The 16040-nt window shown below is 29.1% G+C and overlaps 1 protein-coding gene across 2 annotated transcripts in view; it reads right to left on the bottom strand.

Annotated features, from left to right (window-relative positions):
* Positions 1-13898, bottom strand: part of LOC107446902 (uncharacterized) — a 41749-nt gene extending 27851 nt beyond the window's left edge. Inside the window, exon 1 of one of the 2 annotated variants that reach the window (XR_015429051.1) lies at positions 13585-13864. Coding sequence is in view for 1 of the 2 variants with exons in the window: in XM_021148777.4 (XP_021004436.3) it covers positions 13585-13642 (58 nt within the window). In the remaining variant the exon portion in view is untranslated. Of the gene's footprint in view, positions 1-13584 lie in introns of both variants that reach the window. The other variant, XM_021148777.4, reaches the window with a different exon arrangement.
* Positions 13899-16040: the final 2142 nt, after the last annotated feature.

The raw sequence follows: 16040 nt of genomic DNA, 5'->3' as shown, positions 1-16040 counted from the left end.
TTTCCCAAGGTGTGGTACGCGTACCCCCAGGGGTACGGGAACAGTTTAGCGGGGATAGGCGTTCTTATGCGAAATATCTTGCAACAAACGCAAATTTAAAATATTTTTTTTAAAAAACAAAGTTAGCCATGAAAATTTATGATGACGTATTTCTCAATTGGCTATTTTTTGCAGAGTTAACAGTTAATAATTAGTGGTGTCAACAGCCGGTTGTGATTTTTAACTTTCGTGCAATTTTTTTATAGTAAAAAATACATTAATTTTTTTTATTAGTGATACACTGAGTTACAAAAAATTTAGAAAGGGTACACAGAAGTCATAAATTTGGGAAACACTGTAAAGGATTAAATATTTTTTAAGTAAAGTCTGTAATATTTTCTGTCACAAGAGGTTTGAAAAGCAGGATATGCGGTTAAGGTATTAAGAGTTAGAAATATGTCAAGAATTGTGACGGGAGGCGTCACCCCACCGAAAACCGAAGGAATATAGTTTACGAACTATGCACCATTACACAACAGAAAAATAATAGCTCAAAAAATTCTTTGTTCACGTCATATTATCATTCATATAATATACATGGTCAATAGAGATACTTCTTTTTCAGTTTTCTTTTTAAAAGGCCGTCAAAAACAAAGAAGCTTTGCGTGGAAAAAAAAGACAGTACGAAGATCATTAGAGCGAAAGGAGAAGAAAAGAAATCATTACGTCCACCTAGACATTTTCGTTACGTGGGGGAACGTCCCCTTTCCTGGATGCTTACAATGAAAAAAGAACTTTTTTTGGAACTGGAAATTGTTCGATTCGAAGAGAACCCATAATCAGCGCGGTTGCAGACGGGGCTCATTTTGCGGGGCTCCGAATCGCTTCGCTGGACCAACTATCGGAACGCCCCGGCGGAGTGCAGAGTGCCAATTTTAAACCGGAGACCGTGACCGCCTACTCTATGATGATTGGATCAGGGTTGCCAGGTTGTGCTCTTAATTTGCGGTTTTGGCGAACTTTTGAAAATGTATTAGAATTTCAATTCTACTTCGAAGAATACAACTGGCCACATTATTAGACGCACTATAAGATTCTATGTAAAATCTTAATTATCAAATGATACTATACAGCTTTATGGTTCTTACGCGGCTGAAACCGGTTTGTATTTGTTTACCTTCGTGTATCATTTGGGTAACATTGTAATGCAGTACATTAAAAATAAATACAAACAGGAGGTATATAAAAAATCTCCTGAATAAAAACCCATAACACGTATGTTTAAATATAAAAGTATTACATAGAAACTCGTGCAAAACATTTAATTATTAAAAACTACAGTGCGTCTAATAGTTTGGTCTAATTATTATAATATCTAATACATATAATTCTCTTACGTGGCTCCCAAATTTTGGCTGTATTTCTTTTCCGCCGGTGGCAGCGTTTGCTTTGTTTTGTTCGCGTTACTATTTCTCTTACACGGCGACAAAAAAAAAGTCTCATTACAACTCCCCGAATGGCAACGCTAGAAAATCGACCAATGATTGCCGATAAAAATGTCAAATCTAGCTGTGGTGGCTCAACATATAGCGCTTTTAAAAACGGAAACTGAAGTAACCAAAGAGCATCAGCTGCGGCAATCTCATACTATTAAGCTAGGCAGAAGTGAGTAGTCTTTGTTGATAAATCTCTATTTTAGTATTTTGTCTAAAGCGCTTTTTTTTCACGAATTTATATATTACGAATTATTATCACGAATTATATCAGGAATTATACTATAGCACATTTCTTATAGGTTTAACGAATTACATGTCATTTATTTGAATTCAAATTTATTTTAATGACTTAGTATTTACTAAAAAGATGTAATTCTTTTTATAAAAAAAAGTTTTTATATGGATTTGAATGATTGTTTTGAATTTTTAGAATTTTGTGCATTTGCAATGTACCTAAGTTAGCAGCGAGCGAAGCCAGCTTGGTTTGCGAAGTAAACCATAGAAGATTGCGTAGCAATTTTCGGGGGTTGGCGAGCGTTAGCGAGCAGCCCACTAGTACTAATATAATATCTGATAAAATGAATATTCTATATTTATATAACATATCGTCTAATTTAACCAATTGATACATGAACGTAAACAAGTGCAAACCGGTTTTAGTCATATAAAAACAATAGTATCACCTGATAATTTAGATTTAACATAGAATCTTATAGTGCGTCTAATAATTTAGTCATGGACTGTATATCGAGTGTTTACCGAACAGTTTCATAAAATAATTATTTAACTCCACACTTTTGCACATTTTATGTAAAACTTTATTTTTGTATTTAAAATATTAAAAAATGCATGCCTTCAATTTATTTCATTGATTTATAAATTTGATTTAAAATGATTTTGATCAAAAATACAAATTAACAGTTTTTGTACACATATAAATGTACAGTGATCATTCGATAGTGTGTTTTAACTCTTACGATATAAGAAGTACATTTCCCCCATATAATTGCGATCTCTTTTCATTTTACAGCCACGGGGTTAATTTTTCCTCCAAAAGATAAACTGTTCGCAGATATTAAATAAATAAACTTAAGAAACTGAAGGCGGTAAAATATTACTCGATAAAAAAAACTTCGTTCGCTTCAAAAATATACAGATTGGGAATAACAGTTGACTAAGCGCTCAAAAATTGGCGCCCATTTTCAAGATTTGCCAGACTAATTCCAGATTTTCAAGACTTGCCTATTTTTGAGCGCTTGAAATATGTCGATTGTTTATTTCTTATCTATAAATTTTTGAAGCGAATGAAGTTTTTTTTATAAAGTTGACTGATATGCAACAATATAGCCCAATTTTCAAAATAATAATAAAAATGAAATTTAAAACAGCAACTCAAACATTAATTTTACAAGAAAATTAAGTAGACATGAGTTTATGTAACTTGAAAATTTCGGTTATAAACTTTTGCAAATAAAACAGTATCACGACAATTTAAATTCTCATAAATATTGAGGGGAATAGCAGTAATATTGCATGTTCGATTTAATTAACTTATTGAATCTTACAGATGTTTTCAAAGAAATTTTTTTTTTAAATGGATTAAAATTAAAGATCTATTCTCTATCAATTTTTCAATAACATTAATGTTTAATTTAAATATTAATTGTAGCAGAATTCTGCTTTTCACAATTTGAGATTTATTAGATTGGATTATTACCGAAAAAAATAAAAAAATATTATATAGTGAATAGCTAAAATATCTATGACTTAATTAATTAATTTATTTTTTAAAACTTATTTAAAATATAAGTCAAATAAAAAAAAATTGAACTCATTATTTTGTTGTTGTTTATTAATGTGATAACTTAGTTTTTGGCCTCGTAAGTCTTTACCCACAATAATTTGCGCATTTAAACATTTCAACTTAATAAAATATGTTTTTCTGAAAGATGAGAGTCGTTCTATTACTTTAAGATGTAAATTATGTTATGAATTCGATTCAATTTAGATATTTTGCTTTATTTCTTTTGAAATACTAATTAGTAAAAAAAAAAAAAAAAATTACCTTCTTTCAAGAAGAGTAACTATTACTATTTATTCACAATAACAAAATCGTATGTGAAAAAAATGTAGGTAGATTTTAATTTTTAAAAAGTTGTGTTAGTCATGAATAGTTAACAATTCATTTCTTTAAATGTTTAAATGAGTAATTTTTACAATCAGTACTTTATAATTCGGAAAAATTAATAAGTTTTTAATGATTATCACAGAATTAATTCGAAAATTTTAAGCTGATGTACTAATATCAGACTGATATAAGATTTATTTGCATAGATTATAAGTTTCCATTTAATAAGTTGAATACTATAAATGAAATTCTTGCACGACCAATTTTAACTGTAAGCTTTTTTATAAAATCTTTAATAATAAAACTTCAGTTTATCATTGAAAATCTGTGGAAACGAAATGAAAATTGAAGATTTTTCCGAAATCTTAGATAGCTTCAAAAAAATTGAATCACGGCAAATTAAAGGTACTACTTTTCTCTTTTTATTCATTTATTTCTCAAATTAATATTTCTTTGATTTCAAAGCTGTCATTTTTCACATGTTAATAACTTTTAAGTTTCATACTTTACGTTTAATGTTTAATAACCTTACAATATCAATAACTTAATATTAAGTTTAACATTAAAGAACTTTTTTAGTTTATAACCCGAACATAAATATTTTACGAGAATTGAGTAAGAAAACAAATGTTATGTTTTTAATTATTACAATGTAGTCTTTTTTTCTTTCGGTTGAATTGATTTGGCGAGATGGTTGGCGACCACTCGATATCCATGAAAATCCATTGCGTGATGACCTCGCTTTATAGCCACATTCCGCCGTCTCTTTTCGGTTGCAGATTCATTCTTTTTACGTTTAGTAACCCATTCAACTTCGCAACCACAGCCGACTGTGCAAGAAACCATCAAAACGTAGTCATTTGCTGCAGAAGAATTGTTTTTTACCTTCGACTATAAAAAACCTAGCCTTGAAAAGGAGTTCGATGGCTGTTTTTCTGTCTTTTTAAGAGCGTTCTTTGAAATATGCATTAATTGGAGTAGCTATTAAAAAATGAAGGGGGGAAAAAAAGACAAAACGGCCGCGAAAAAGAATTTTCGGCTGCTGATTTCATGTTAGATAACTACCATCTACGCTGTAATAACTATATATTTTTTTCTATTATTTATTAATAATAGCCTTGATTTTCTAGTTTGAATGCCTGTTAGTACATTTTGCAAAAGCATGTAATGATATTAATTGCTAAAACGAAATATTGAAAGTAAATTAAATGGATGTAGAGGAGAAAAAAAATTTTTTTTTTCACCAAGAATATATTTTTGAAATTTGATCGAGTTAAATTTTTTATCTTAGATTATTTTTTGCCGTTAAAAAGAGTACAGTAATGGTGCGTAGTACAAAATATGAAAAAGTAATAGAAAATCTTTTTTCAATTTTACTATTTTTTCGTAAATACTTTCATGCATTAATATTACCTAGCAAATATGTTTTGATCATTACTTTTATGTGCATTTCGTTTAAATAATAAGTTAAGGAAAAAAGTAGAATTATTTATCTAATTTCCATTGCTTTTGATAAATATCTGCTTTTTGTTGGTATCCTGTTTTTGTGCTTTTAAGCACATGTATACCGTTCGAGACGTGGAAAAATTAATTCATGTGCCCTAGGATTCTGAACTATTATAATTACAGTACTATTACTGAATAGAAATAAAATAAACTGCTAATGAAAGCTTAAATGTTAACAGCGATTTTCGAAGCTTTTCGTCAAGGAAAATAAAGAAAAAGCCATCATTTAAGTGCATTTACACTTAAGGAAAATCTAAAATTTTGAGATCTATATGTATCATCTTTGACGAAAGGAATTACCGAACTTTAGAACAAACAACTTAAATACTTTAAAACTTAAAATTTTTTTTTTTAAATCACGATTTCGTCTAGATTTTTCCATCTCGATGAAAATTATCAAAATCAATGAATAATTCTGGATAATCCTAGATAATTTAGTGTTGGAGTTAATTTTCAAACGTTTAAAAATTGGATCTCACTTCTTCATTTTCACTAAACTATGGTTTTCTTCATTTTGGCATTTAGTGCCATTTTAAAAGTTAACATAGAGGCTGCTTGGCTAAAGCTAGACTAAGTTTGACCAATTAAAATCACAAACAACTGTTGCAAACTGAAAGCATTTATGACTAAAGCCAAAACACCGTGAATAAAACACAAATGAAAATACAAAAAATGACATACTAGAATTTCAGTTTTATTTACAAATACCTATTAACAATGTCTAAACATCAACGTTAGGCATTGTTAAAACGTTTAGTCATTGTTAAAAGAATTAAAACTATAGTGTGTCAATTTTTGCATTTTTATTTGTGCGTTTTTCTCAATGGTTTTTGCTTTAGCACAAAGTTTTGTCCTCTCTTTTGCTCAAAATATTTTTGTAAATAGCATATTTTTCCTAAAAAAAGAGTTTTTGTTTTATTTATTTATTTTGTGGAACAACAGAGCCTTCGACAACCTGTAAGAAATATCGCTTCAGTTTAAATATCAATAGAGTTTGTCCCAAAATCCATTCAAAAAGTAATTTTTGTACAAATAACAGGTCTTTTGAACCGCGATGGCTCAGGGGGTAGAGCTTTCGTCTTCCAAAGAGGCGAACCGGGTTCGAATCCCAGTCGATATGAGATTCCGCGTACGGCTTGCACCGACTAATGCGAAATATCATCAGTGGTTAACGGATCATCGGTTAGAGTCCTCTTGCCGTCAGGCTAACCATGACAGGTTCTCGTGGTTCCTCTTTATGTAACACAAATGCGGGTTAGTTCATCAAAAAGTCCACCACGAAGGCAAATTTCTCCCAATACTTGATCCAGGAGTTCCCTTGTCTTCTGTATTGGGTTCAAAATGACAAGGCTACGGAGTTGAACATTAGTTGTCGTAAACCCATAAAATTGGGTCGGCTGTTCAACGATGGTTATAAATTAAAATAACAGGTTTTCAAGTTAAATTTGTGAGCTTTTTATTGATTCAGAAAGCATAGCATAGTCATAGTATTGGTTTATTTATAGAGCTGTATTAGATTTTGTGAAAAAGGGAAGAGGACTTGACTGTCAACTGCACTCTTATGTTGTAATTTTAAATGAACGTGTGAATTACGTTTAAACTTAATGTCATTTTTAAAAAAAAATTTTGTTCGCTTAAATATTTGACTTCGAAAAATCTTCAAAGAAAAAGCTCATAAGTGTGAATTCGCATGACCCTTGCTGCCAATTTTGATCACCAAAATCGGAAACTACATAACCGGAAATTGAAACAATAATGTTGAAGTATTGCTCAGCTATGAAAACGCGTGGTTATTTTAATAAGTCTGCTCTATCAACTATTACTATGTGTTTTTTCCCTTTGTTTTACAACAAAAGTGACGCGAAATTCACATCGTGTACTTTTTTGAACAATTTTTACGGAATTTAATTTGATAAAGGCTCCTTTCTTATCACCGCAATCTGAAAAGTTCTGATAAAAATACGATATTAAAATTAATAATTGTTGTTCGATCTGAAGTTATGAGACGGCGATGTTTTATAGCTTACGTGATAGTTTAAAGAATAAAATATTTACATATTCTAATAGTGAATAATTTCCAATTACTTTTTAATAAAAGCAAATTCATGGTACTCATTTTGCGGGTCAAAAAAAAAAGTCTCACTGAGTAATGAAAATAAGTAATAAATAAAATAAGTAAATAAAAAAGAGAGTGAGAGGATACTTAACGATATCTGATCTATCATTGTGCCATCTGAGTTATTAATATTTATTAGTATTCATTATTATTATACATTTAATGAGACTAATAAATTTAATAATAGTAGGAAGAGTTCGTCTGTCTGCGTGTCTCCCTTACAATTCAAGAGCCGTTTAAGCTATCGCCCTGACATTTATTGCAATAAAAAAAATTAAAATAAATAAATAAATAAATAAAAACTATTGTACTAAAAACCAAATTAAAGCAGAATGATACAAATCCTTTAGGAGAAAAGTAAAAAAAATCGTCATACCGTTTTATACGCCAATGATGATCAAATAATTTTGGTCATAAGTGCTAATTGAAATAGCAAAATAAGTCAATGATTATTTAAAAGCAGGGTTGGCAAGGTTTAGAACAGAATGGATTAATCCACGGTTTAAACCCTGGTTTAAACCGTCCTGTCCAAAACCCCTTTGTCTAAAACTGTCCAAAACCCTTTTACTCAAATTATGTCACAATTTTATCTGAACAATATTTAGAGGCAAAATAAACATAGAACTAATAACATATTGATTATAATTAAATATACTAGAGAATATTTGTTTTTAAAAGTATAATGTTTTATTAATATTGTTTGACTCTTCAATTCAAACAAAGGAAGATAAATCAGTAATCAAGTATAATTGGTCCCCTCATTCAATAGTATATAACTGAAGTTTGGCCTTGTCATACAGGTTAAAATATTAGTTAAAATATAAAATATAATCATCATAAACAGGTTTATTTATCTATAGTACTATTCAAGAAATTTTTTATTTCATTCATGTTCAATTCTTTTAGCATAGTGGTGATACATCACCAGTGTCAGTAACTGAAACTGATGTTATGCCCTTCAAAACTGTTAATACATTTTTCAGTTATTTTGTATTTTCAATTTAAACTAATATATTTATATTAATTTTTTTTTAAAATGGATGTCTTTTATATAATCCTGTAATGCAAAAATTATAAATTTTTTTAAAAAAAATATTGTGAAAAATAAAAGGTTAATTTTTGAACAAATTTAATATTTTTTTTAAGAAAAATTATTATTTTTTAATATTGCCATATTTATCTTTATGCAAAAATATTATTTATCAGTATCAAAACCATATTTATATTTAAAGGATTAGGTATTCACTTTTGTTGTTCAATGAATTGTGGAGCTTCAAAAATTATAAACCTTTTCCTATTATGTTACATTATTTTCTTTTAATAAGTTATAGTAAGTTGTATAAAAAATATCAAATATTTATTAATACATGTAATTATTATGTGTACAATGGTTACACCAATAGAATTTTTACCTTTTACCAAATTTCAAGGTTTTGGACACTTTAAGACAGTTTTACCCAGTTTAGGACAGTTTTACCCAGTTTAGGACAGTTTTACCCAGTTTAGTACAGTTTTACCCAGTTTAAGACAGTAAAACCCACGTGTCCTGTCCAAAACCCCAACCCTGTTTAGAAGCCAAATTAATTGAGGAATGATACTAATTCGTTTAGGAGAAACATAAAAATTGTCATGCATTATTGACATCAATGATGATCACCAGTTATCAACCACAATCACCAATTATCATAATACGAGCAGTGTATATTACCAAGAATTACTTTTGGTAACATGCACTACTCGTATTATGATAATTGGTGAAGTTTTAATAGCTACCAAGTATAGGTACAAGATATTCTAAAAGTAAAAATGGTGTCTATTAAAACTGCACCAATACTCAATCAATCTTTATTTTGATGGGATGAGCTACTAAAAACGTGTTTTGCCAAATCTAATAACGTAAAGTCACCGGAAAGGGCAACGAATTATAATAAATTAATAAAAAACATTATAATTATTTTAGCTTTATGAATTGTGTCGGTGTTTGTTTTTCAGTACTGATTTTGATTTATTGATTCTTTTTATCACAAAGAAGGGGTAATATGCTAGTAAATAAGTAGATAAGTAAATAAAATAAAAGCGCAGATCTTACTATTATTTCATAGAAGCCAACATTAGCGAAACATTTTTCCCAGTGGGAGAGAAAAAACAATTGAATTGACAACGGGAAGAAGAAATATTTTAAATTTCCTCCGCGCCTGATTCAATAGTAATTAATTTTTTAAACTTTTTATGCGAATGTTTAAATAATTTAGATGTTGTGACAGTCAGTATAATTTTAAATCAAAGCTATGAAATCACGAATAAAATATGAAAATATAAATTTTGCTACTACTTTAAATTTAAAAATAAAAACTTCACGCAAAATTGGAAGAGTGGTAATTTATTATTTTTAAATATTTGATTAAAGACACTTAGATCAGCTAAATAGCATGTATCAAGACATCTTTTTTTTTTTTACAAAGAGTAGTAATTTACTATTTTTAAATATTTGATTAAAAACATCTAGATCAGTTAAATAGCAAGTATCAAGATATCACATGAAGGCAACTTTGCAAAAAAAAAAAAAAAAAAAAAAAAAAAAAAAAAAATTGTTACAACTGTTTGAGCTTAAAATTTTAAAAAGTTGGACTTTCATGCCAAATTTTAAAAAGTTGGCATGAAAGTTGGCCGTCAGGGTATAAGTTTTGAACGTTCTAAATTGATATCAGGAGGAACAAATGAGATTTCATGTCCGAGAGTGTTCTAAACTGTCTGTAAGTGGACAATTTAGAACACATTTAGTATTTGAAGTTATAAGTTAACCCATTTGTACCTAGCGGACTTTTAAAAGAACACTTATTTTTTTTCCAAAAAGATAAAAGTGGTAGCACAAATGGTTCATTGCTAGGATTAATTTTGCAGACACATAGTTCTGTCTATCATGAAATTATTATGCAAGTTTTACTATTTAATTCACTCTCAATTTTTCCTAAAACATTTCCAATCCCAAAACATTTTCAGAAAGCGGACCCTGAATTAACTTTGATTTAAAATTACATACATAAATTATAAGATAAGAAGAATTATGTAAATACATTATACAAATTCAGCATCAATAAAATAATATAAAATAAAATATTTGCTTAAAATTCTAAATAGTTTATAATAACTGAAATTTTTTTTAAATATATTCTTTGACAATAAATTTTAGTTTAATTGGAATTTTTTTATTTATTTATAATTTTTTTTTTCACCTGACGATATTTTTGTCATTTTCCTTAGCATTACTGGTAATTTTAATTTCTCAATCGCTTAGTACTGCCTGAATGAAACTTATATAATAAAATCTAGTTATGCTTGAAGAATAAATACAATATACATTATAGAAGAATAAATACATAATAGATTGACGGTTAAAGACGACTTTGAAAAGCATAAATTTTACCATTATGGCATGAAAAATGCAACTTTCAAAAAAGTGTTAAAACATTTGCTTTAAACTTAAGCGGTTGTTGTCTTCCAGTTTAATTTTGAAAATATAAGAATATTTGTAAACTTATATTTCATCAGAAAATGATTAGCCAGAGGAGCGTTTTTTGCGCTCAAAGTCCTCCTGCATAAAAATTCAAAGCTTGATCTAGCAAATAAAAGAACTATCTATATACAAGCGATTCGACCAATTCTTACGTATGCTTGCCCAGCCCTCACTACTATCAGCAACAACCTAAAAAAGAAGCTATCTACAACCGGAGGTAAATTTTTACGCACAATGACTGGCGCCCCAAGGGCGATTAGCAATAGATTACTCAGAAAAGACTTAAACATTGATGATATCAATTGCTTTATAGCTAAATTGACCACAAAATTTTACAGCGACGCAAAAACATGCACCACATCAGATTTTAATAAATTGTTCGATATTGATATAATCCGTGATAATTCGAATTTCAGCCCAATTACCGCCTTTTTATGCTCAGACTGCATACTATCAAAATACTATTAACTTTATCATACAACTCTACTCAAGGGGATCTCCCCATTCCAAAGATGATTTTCCCTTCAACTAAAGATTTGCTTCTTTAAGGACTTGACTTGTTGTTACAACATACTACAACTTCAAAGATATATAGGACCTTCCAGAATACAACAAAACAGAATCGATGAATCGGTTAGTGGCGCTTCGCGCCAAACGCCGAGATAACCCCAATATCCAGCATCCAGCATCAGAAAATGATTTTTCATCAATTATTGTACATATCAAATCATGCTTTATCTTTATTTTTAATTTAAGTCTACAATCAATATTCCTAGTGTTATGTAATTTGTCATGTTGAAGTTTTTCATTGTTTTATTATTTCACAAGCAAACGGCTTGATTTTTTTATGGCTACCACAGTATTTGCCAAATCAATGTATTTTACCTTACTGCATATAATTTAATGATTAATGGGATATGGGCCGCTTCGCTGCCCAGGGGCACAGTTTATTTTAAATAAAGATACAAAGAAGAAAAGAAAATGATTTTTGCAAGCAATAATTACCAAGCAGTGATTACCAATAGGCAAAAATATCACCATTTTGCCAAAGTTTAAATTAATAGATTAAAATTAGCTAATACCTATGTACCTGTTTTATTTATTTTATGTCTCTGAATTTAAAATCAATTCAAATTAAAGTACAAGAATTTAAAATAAAAACACCTTTAAGTTACCACTTTAATCTTTTAGTAATTACCATTAATAAGTAATTATAATTAGCACATTTTCTCAAGATGGCAGCTTACTTTTGTAGTGATGTAATTTTATCTAAAATTCAAAATATTTAATTTCCTTTTACTTCAATTGCATTCCAATTACCAGAAAGAACCACCCTGAAGATCACAATTCAAGACGAATGGGAAAAAGGCCGCTAACGGTCCCAGGCGCCCAGATAAATATTGATGATGATAATGATGACATTTTCTCAAGATTGCTGAAAATTTCATATAGTTAATTTTCATCTCCTTTTTATAAAGTCAGATAAGAAGTTACCCCCTCCACTACTTACGAAATGAAAATAGATTACACTTGTCAGTGTGTATATTTATCAAAACTTAGCTACTACTGCAAAACGAGAAAAAGTTTAGCGAAATGACAGGGATGCCAACTGCTCCGCTTTCTTCAAAGTTGTTATAAATTGGTAGCGAATAAAATAGTAAATCTTGAAAAGTAAGGATAATTACGCCCACTTTTTAAAATAGTCACTACTAGATTACTGCAATAAAGTTGCATTTGATATGATATTTTGAATACTTGATATGTAGTGGTTGAAAAATTACTTAAAATAAAAAATACGAAACTAAAAATATCTTAAAATTCGTTCACCACTAGAAAAATATTCTTTACAAAGCGGAGCAAGTTGGCATCTCTGGTAATGATAATGGAAGAGTAATTTATGCCTGCCAACTTTCACTCTTTCCGAGAATGGATTTTCAGAGTGGTTGTAAAACAATAAACGAAAAACAATCTGACTCAAAAATATATTTATATTTTGATTCCGCTGAAATTCGCTTGTTCAAGGATTATTATGTTTTCATATATTTATTGTAATTATTTATATGTAGTGGTGGTCAAACTAATTTATAATTATCATTATATAATTCAAAAAGTTTATCGGAATAACCTTAATATTGCTACCACTTTAAATATGAAAATAAAATCTTCCGGAAAATACGGTAGAGTAGGCAGGTATGGTAATTGTGTGCAAAAACGCAGCCTTAAATTATTTACATTATGATCACAATGCTCAATAGCTAACAAGAATTTTATATATGTATGCTTAAATTATTTATAAGTTGTGGTAGATAAAATCGTATGAAATTAAATTTGAAACATGAAAATTAAAAAGAAGAAGCATAAATTTTTCAACCACTTTCGAATATCAAAATAAAATCTTAACAAAATTACATGACAACTAATTTATTTGTAATCTTTAGCTAAAACAACATGCAAGTGGTTTGAATATTTTTGAATATGCGCAGAAAGAACTTGGGAATATTCTTTTTTAATAATAAAACGAAAGAATTAAGTAAGACTGTTACTATGTTGCTTATTTAAATATCTCTTTCATGGTTTTTACTTCTGAATTGGTGAGAACTTTGTTCATTTTTTAGCACATATTCCATCACTGAATACGGCTTTTCTGTGCTAATATGATTTAAAATAAATTCTACTTTTAAAAAAAAAAAAAAAAAAAAAAAAAAACCTATGAAATTCTTATTAGATTCCAGCAAGAAATTAACAAATAAATAATTGCAAAAGTTATCAGTTATAGAATAATAGTTAAATTAGTCGGCATTAAAATGTGAAAATAAAACCGTGATTGAATAAATATGGAACTTACCTTCTGTTAAATAAAATATGGAGAACAGAAAAGTCAGCAGAAGAAACAGTGAGCACATGTCAGTGTCCCCGCGGTGGAAACACTCAGCGGGTCTGTATTATTCCTTCTATACTCTGTCAACTGATGATTATTGAGATCTTCTACCAACAACACACACTTCGAGTTTTTTCTTCTTCTTCGGACATTCAAGGGTTGCCGGTGAGGGGGGATGGATGAGGGCGCCAAATATTGCGCCGTTCACTTCCAACTCCTTTCTGATAATGCGGACGAGAAGAATGAGAATTCCATGCAAGTTCTTGGACTTTTTAACCTGTGAGGGAGGAGTGGGTAGGTGGTACTTAGAGTGGTGGGGGTGTTTTTTTGAGGGAAAAATCATCAAAGAAAAAAGATTAGAACAATGCAGCCAAATTTATCTGCTCATGCTCTTCGAAGTTTATTGGCAAAACGTACGTTTGTAAAAAATATTCCATCAAGTAACAGTGAACTAACTGAAGTAGAATGTTTTAACCTTAGTGGAATTTTTACAAGCCTTTTGTATGGATTTAAAAGCATTACTTTTTTTTTTTAATCCGTTGCTACTTTAAAAAAAAAAAAAAAAAAAAAAAAAAAAAATTATAACTTGTTTATAAGTGATAAGAAATTTGTTTTCAATTTTCGTTTATTATTAAGCTGCAAGTAAACAGAATTCATTAGATAAGTTCAAAATGAAGATAAAACAAAGGAAAATTACAGACATATGAAGGGAAAAAAAGGGGGGGAGGGAGAAAAATGATGGGGAGAAATGAACTGGGGAGAATGAAAAATGAACTGGGGAGAAAAAAAAAGGATAAATTTTTTTAAAAAAAAATCCGGAAAATAAAAGATATAATCTTTTCATCAGCCCACACGATTGTATCCGCAAAGAAGAGTGCTTTCTGATATTGTAAACAAAAACATTGTTATGAAAATTCTACAAATACTCAATCTGAGATCATGATTTCAAAACTATTTATTTTAATATTGCTGATTTTTTTCCACATTTAAAAGTTCATTCAATATTAACAGAAACTATCCTAGCATGGCATAAAAAAAAAGCAGTATAAAGAGAAGTTCATCTTTTAAAATATAAATATAACTATTTTATGTAGTAATAGTTTCAAAGAAATTGTTGAGGTTACTTTCTATTAATGTTCCATATTTATTTTTAAAGTTTTAATTTTTTTTAAACATAATGTATTTTATTTATTGTTCTAATCTTTTTTAAAAGCTCTTAATGACTGCATGCTACACAGTATCATGCTGTTAAGTTTGGTTACTGAACCTTAAAAATACATCTGTGCAGGGTATATTGGGCAAATGTTTACTGGGCAGTGGTACTTAACTAGACCTAGTATATATTTCGAACCTTGGCCAAAGAATACCAAGTTTCGAACAAGCCAAGTTTGTTCGCCAAGTTTCGAACATTTACCAAAGCGATTATGTGATTGGCAACCACCACCAATTTCGGTATATTCACGGTAACAAATATACATTTTATACATAGTTTAAGGTAACCCGCAATAGGGCCTCTGAGAGTTCAGTGTCTGAGATCCCTGAGTTTCCAGATCAAGCCGTAATTATTAGAAAACTCTTTATCTTTTATTAGTTTTACGAAATTTTGTAAATCTTATTTTAATTTCGGGAAATAACGATGAATTTATGAGGCATAGCCGTGAGTAAAAAAAAAAATTTTAAAAGGATTTTCGACTAGTGGTTTCGGTTAGTGGTTATGATATTTTAGGAATAAAAAGCACAAATTAAAAAATAAAAATAAAATCTAAAATAAAATACAGAAAAATATCTTCCAATTTTATCCTTTAAAACTGCTTAAAAATAGTTCATCTCCCAATTTTTACATGTAAGTAAATATCTTCCAATTTTATTCCTTAGGACGCTTCCTAATTTTTACATGTAAGTGATTTAAAAAAAGGATGAACTCTTTTGTTTGTAGGCTAATTCGAATGACGCTGAATTTGAAGTAATGAAATCAAGCAACAAAATCATGATATTTGCTTCACCCTTTTAATAATCTATAAAAAATTATAAAATGTTTTATATTACTTTTTAATGACTATCAAACTAGCAATAATTTAAAAAAGGGCATGAATAACAAAAATGAGTTTTAAGAAATCTGAAAATTTTGAGTATAGAAACATTTTTACATGATACATCTCAAAAATTGAAGTGATCATTGTTAAAAGGGAGTATGTTACAAATCTGCACTTTCGAGGAAAAAAAAAACTGTGTCAATTGTGGAAAGATTGTTTTAATTGACTTCAAATTGTTGGATTCTCTTCTGTAGGCAGTCCAAAAAACTACTCGGTATATGATAATCGATGATAACAGGTTAATAGGTAATAATAAATAGCTTATAATAATCGGTGATTGATATTCCAAAACCGACAAAAAACTTATTTTCATAAAAATGTTGCATACCC

The sequence above is a fragment of the Parasteatoda tepidariorum genome, chromosome 9 (genome assembly GCF_982258835.1).
Source record: "Parasteatoda tepidariorum strain Cologne lab strain chromosome 9, Ptep-v5.0, whole genome shotgun sequence".
Taxonomy (NCBI): Eukaryota; Metazoa; Arthropoda; class Arachnida; order Araneae; family Theridiidae; genus Parasteatoda; species Parasteatoda tepidariorum.
This window is presented reverse-complemented; position numbering and strand designations above follow the sequence as displayed.